The sequence below is a fragment of the Micropterus dolomieu genome, linkage group LG13 (genome assembly GCF_021292245.1).
Source record: "Micropterus dolomieu isolate WLL.071019.BEF.003 ecotype Adirondacks linkage group LG13, ASM2129224v1, whole genome shotgun sequence".
Classification (NCBI taxonomy): domain Eukaryota; kingdom Metazoa; phylum Chordata; class Actinopteri; order Centrarchiformes; family Centrarchidae; genus Micropterus; species Micropterus dolomieu.
The window spans coordinates 6,528,546-6,532,959 of NC_060162.1; the positions used below are offsets into that span (position 1 = coordinate 6,528,546).

Here is a 4,414-nt window from a genome sequence, read left to right on the forward strand (position 1 = left end):
GATAGAAATGAGAAATAGTAAACGATAAAACACATGACAACTAAGCGCAGGTTACATGAGTAACATGAGGAAGTAACACGAGTTCTAAACTAAAACTGAAATAATTTTCTAATGAAGATACTCTAAGGCTGAGCATATGTATCCTGACATGTTAACTTAATTCATAACAGTATTACATAACGATCAAAGCCATTTTCTAGTCTCACATCAATGGTGCGTTGTTTCAAGGGACAGGACTGACTCCACTGAGGTCACAAGTACAAACTTGAAACTTTGATGTATGGTCAAAAACCTGGATGTGTTTGACAATCATCAGTCAAGATGAACAGTGAGGCATTGTCACCAGAGCATCTCAGGTTTAGTGCTGTGTTTGGTCAAGTAGCGCTTTACGTCATATTTCAGATTTAAAGGGTGGTCTTGATGATCACTTCAAACTTCATGTTTTCTGTTAATTGTGTTCTTAGGCAAACATGGATATGGCACACAGAGAGAACCAAGAGGAGAGAACCACAGAGCCGGTGGATAAGATCACAGAGAAACAATTCCTTAAAGAGCTCTACCTTTTCATGAAGAAGAGAGATACACCTATAGAGCGAATACCAAATCTGGGCTTCAAACAAAGTACTTATTATTCATTTTATCCAATTTTGTGACACAGTTTCTGTGTGAGCAAGCTACTGTTTTTAATGCATTTTACTTCTTTTATGCACCAAAAAAGCCCCTCTATTATTTCAGCAACCGCTGCAAAGGCCCTGTTGTATTTCAAGGAATTATTATTAATCTTACGTCCCCCCACATAAATCATATTTTTGAGGGGCTAAAGGTGCTTGAAAACTTACAAATCTTCTCAGATGTCTCAGATCTCAGATGTGGCAAAAATGTACATCTGATATGTTTGACCATGCCAATTAAAAGTCATAGTCATTGCAACAGCTACTGGCAACCGTAAACAACCTTTCTGTGACAATCTTCATTTGATTTACATGAAATTTCTACGGTATGGTCCACATCTGATATACTGGAATATAACGTATAATTAGTGAGTGTTCTCTAGCGGCAATATTGGACACAGGAAATCACATCTCTGGGTCTTATACTGTTCAGTCAGACAAAAAAACACCATTTGAAGACTGGACCAGGAAATCACTACTTTCTGACATTTTATAGAACAAACAATCAATCACTTAAGTGAGAAAAAAATCTGCAGATTATTTGATTATGATCACACATTTTAGTAACCCTACATCCTAATAATGAAGTGAATTTGATCTTCATCTATGTTTTCCCTATTTTTCAGTTGATCTATTTGTGATGTTCCAGACTGTCCAGGACTTGGGTGGCTACCACCAGGTAACCAAATATTTCCAATTTACCATATAGTTGTTTTGTTAATTGAAACAGTATTTTACATTAAGTAAATTACATTTTTGATAACAATACATTATTATTATTATTATTAATTTATTCATTGTTGTTTATTTTTGTTGTCAAAACTGTTTCTAACTCCAATATTACCATAAAATTCTTCTTAATCTTGAAGAAACAAACACTTCAAACCTTATTATATTGATAATGGCCAATCTTCATCATACAAAGGCTAATCTAAGGACTTGCATTGTAAATCGGCCTAGCTATAATTGCTGTGGTATGTGACATAGGTTCATGCTATATATTTGCCCATAAGCAAACACAAAATAAAATATCCTGCACTCTTTCAGGTGACTGCTCAGCAGCTGTGGAAGCAAGTGTACAACAGGCTTGGAGGAAACCCTCGAAGCACAAGTGCTGCAACCTGCACCCGCAGACATTATGAGAAGTGAGTTAAACACGGAGTGTTAATTTGTGAGTTAGAAGGTGGACAGTATGTTTTCATAATGGTTTTATCTTATCAATGTATTATTTGTGCAGGCTACTTCTACCATACGAATGCCATGTGAAAGGTGTAATGATGAATATCTTGCCTCATCATGAGTCAAAGAACTTCCCCTATGCCAACTACAGCAAAGACAAGGATGATGGCCAGAGACCCGCAAAACGCAAACTGTTATCAATACCTCTCCACCAGGTTGGTGTTATTTTACATTCAAACAGACAACGAGATAAGAAAGGCATAGCAAATTGCTCAAATGTTTTGCACTGCTTGTGTCTGCAAAGCAGAGAGTGATTAAATAAATATTCTTCATTAAATGGTATGATACTGTATGATGCATTATCAACATTAAATAACATTTATTTTTCTAAGCAGCATATTCTTGTGAACAATCTGGTTCTGATGCAACACAAAATCCTCCCACTCACACCTCTCACTATTGATCGTTTGTTAAAACTGTACAAAAAATGACAATTGTAAAAATGACAATTTAACTTCCCGGAGTCTCCATTGGTTGCCTGGCAACCACTCCCAGCCAAGAAATACTCCAGGCTATGGTAGCTGTTTTCCCATTGAAAGTCTTTATGCTAAGCTGGTACTGGTTGTAGCTTCATATTCAACATACAGCCATGATAGTGGTATCACTGTTCTTCTCTAACTCTTGCAACAAAGCAGATGAGAATATTCCTTAAAATGTGAAACTATTCCTTCAACCTCTGACGGACCACTTATCTTTCCAACAGAACCCTCAGAACCTCCAGCCAGATCCACAAGGGCGGGTCTTCCCTCTGCATCTCCACTACCCTCACTATTATCACCCAAGCCTTGCAATTCTGCCCCCCCCTGTCCCTATATCCTGCCCAGTTTTGACACCACATAGCCCCCCTGCGCCCCAGTCCCCATTTTCTTTCCAACCATATCGCCTAAACCCATCAGACAGGGTAAAGGAGCCACTGGAGCAGTTGCGCTACCTGGCAGAGCAGTACAAAACCACATCTGGATTGACTGAGCCACTGAACCTTAGTGTTAAAGCATCAAGACAGGAAACCAACAGCAACCCTGCCTCATCATTCACCCCACCTTCACTGAGCAAGAACCCAAAGTTTTTGAATAAAGCATCCCCTCTCTACACTCCTCATGGTCCACAGGTAGTGAGAAATGAAGGATGTGAGACACAAGATGATGAGGCAGGTTTAGGAGACACACCATATTCATTTCCGGGCAAAGCTAGGGAAGCATATGTCGTTGATGTCAACGCTATAACAGCCTCAAGCAGCCCCACATATGACTCTGCTCTGACACTGAGAACAGAGGAAGGCACCACCACTATGACACAAAAACCCAGCTCTCCAAAAGCAGACTTTGCAATCCGGCCAAAAGAAGACAGAAAGGGGAGTCCCGAAGTAAGGGGGTTAACTCTGAGTCATGTACTGCCCAGCCTCCCTCGGGAGAATGGAGGCAAGATGGAAATTGAGATACCGCTGTCTGTGTTTCACAGCTGGCTCAGGCTATATGGGCCCTCAGCCACGAAGCATGATGCACAAGCTAATCAGCTACCAACTCTTCCTGCCCTTGAAGAAAACTCTGGACAAAGGAATTATTCCGACGCAGACATCCTTCCCACCAACCTGACATTTCACATGAATTCCCAACACCAGAGCTCAGCTGCTGAGGATCTAAGGCTAAGGAAGAGGAATTTGCCAAGCCCCACACTAACAACCCAGACCACCCTTAATAACCACAATACAAGCCAAATCCCATTCACCAGCTACAAGGCCCTGCCTTCAAGTGGCATTATAAAAAATGCAGCTAGCCGGGATGTCTATCTGTTTGATCAGCAGGATTTTCATAAGTCATACAGCACCAAATCCCCAAACTGCTGGGATACCTATGACAAAGAGACCCAGGCTCTCCCCATCTATCCATCTAGTCCCATCAGAGTTCAGCAAGACTTTGCAGTCTCTAAATCCTATAATGAAGACACCGTCCCAGGTGGGAAGGAGAAGTCAGAGATGGCTCCCTCGGGTGTGCTGATGGTGGATTCCAGCTCCGCTTCTCTGTTGCACCTCACCACTGAAGAGATTATGAAGCTGAAAAAAATCATCTCAAGCTCATCATGAAGATCATTTCAGATGATTACACTGATACTCCAACACCACATTAAAGCTGACTACATTACTCTTACACATATTGTATTTTATTGAAGTTCTCTGTTTAGTATAAAAAAAAATATATTTGTCAATGGGTCATACTAACAAAATGATGATGCATAATGACCTAATACATTCACATCAGGAGCAGAGCTTGATTGAAGGAGAATATGCACCACTGACCTTTTTTTCTGTACATAAATTATTGTACTTGTACTTGTACTTGTATAATACATGTAATTCTAACCTAATGATAATGTAAATCTAAATACATTCTAATAAATAACATAGATGTTTCTTGACTCATTTTTCACTGGGTGATCCTGTTGTCTTTACTTCACACTACTAGGTGTTTTACACAAATGCATTCAATCAATCAATTTTCCCTTTTAAT

At 39.8% G+C, this 4,414-nt stretch overlaps 1 protein-coding gene across 1 annotated transcript; it reads left to right on the forward strand.

The window, feature by feature from the left end:
• Window positions 1-343: 343 nt before the first annotated feature.
• arid6 (AT-rich interaction domain 6) lies at window positions 344-4,102 on the forward strand. Its single transcript, XM_046067607.1, has 6 exons — window positions 344-356; window positions 465-621; window positions 1,298-1,350; window positions 1,719-1,816; window positions 1,909-2,065; window positions 2,614-4,102. Exons 2-6 carry the CDS (start codon window positions 471-473, stop codon window positions 3,988-3,990), a joined length of 1,836 nt encoding a protein of 611 aa, XP_045923563.1. The 5' UTR covers window positions 344-356; window positions 465-470; the 3' UTR covers window positions 3,991-4,102.
• The last annotated feature ends 312 nt before the right edge of the window (window positions 4,103-4,414 follow it).

What these genes read in the sequence shown, in the direction of transcription:
- arid6 (XM_046067607.1), top strand. Translation starts at nt 471, where the DNA reads ATGGATATGGCACACAGAGAGAACCAAGAGGAGAGAACCACAGAGCCG. An exon ending in ACCCGCAGACATTATGAGAA is followed by an intron (nt 1,817 to 1,908) that starts GTGAGTTAAACA and finishes TTATTTGTGCAG; the next exon opens with GCTACTTCTACCATACGAAT. An exon ending in TATCAATACCTCTCCACCAG is followed by an intron (nt 2,066 to 2,613) that starts GTTGGTGTTATT and finishes TCTTTCCAACAG; the next exon opens with AACCCTCAGAACCTCCAGCC.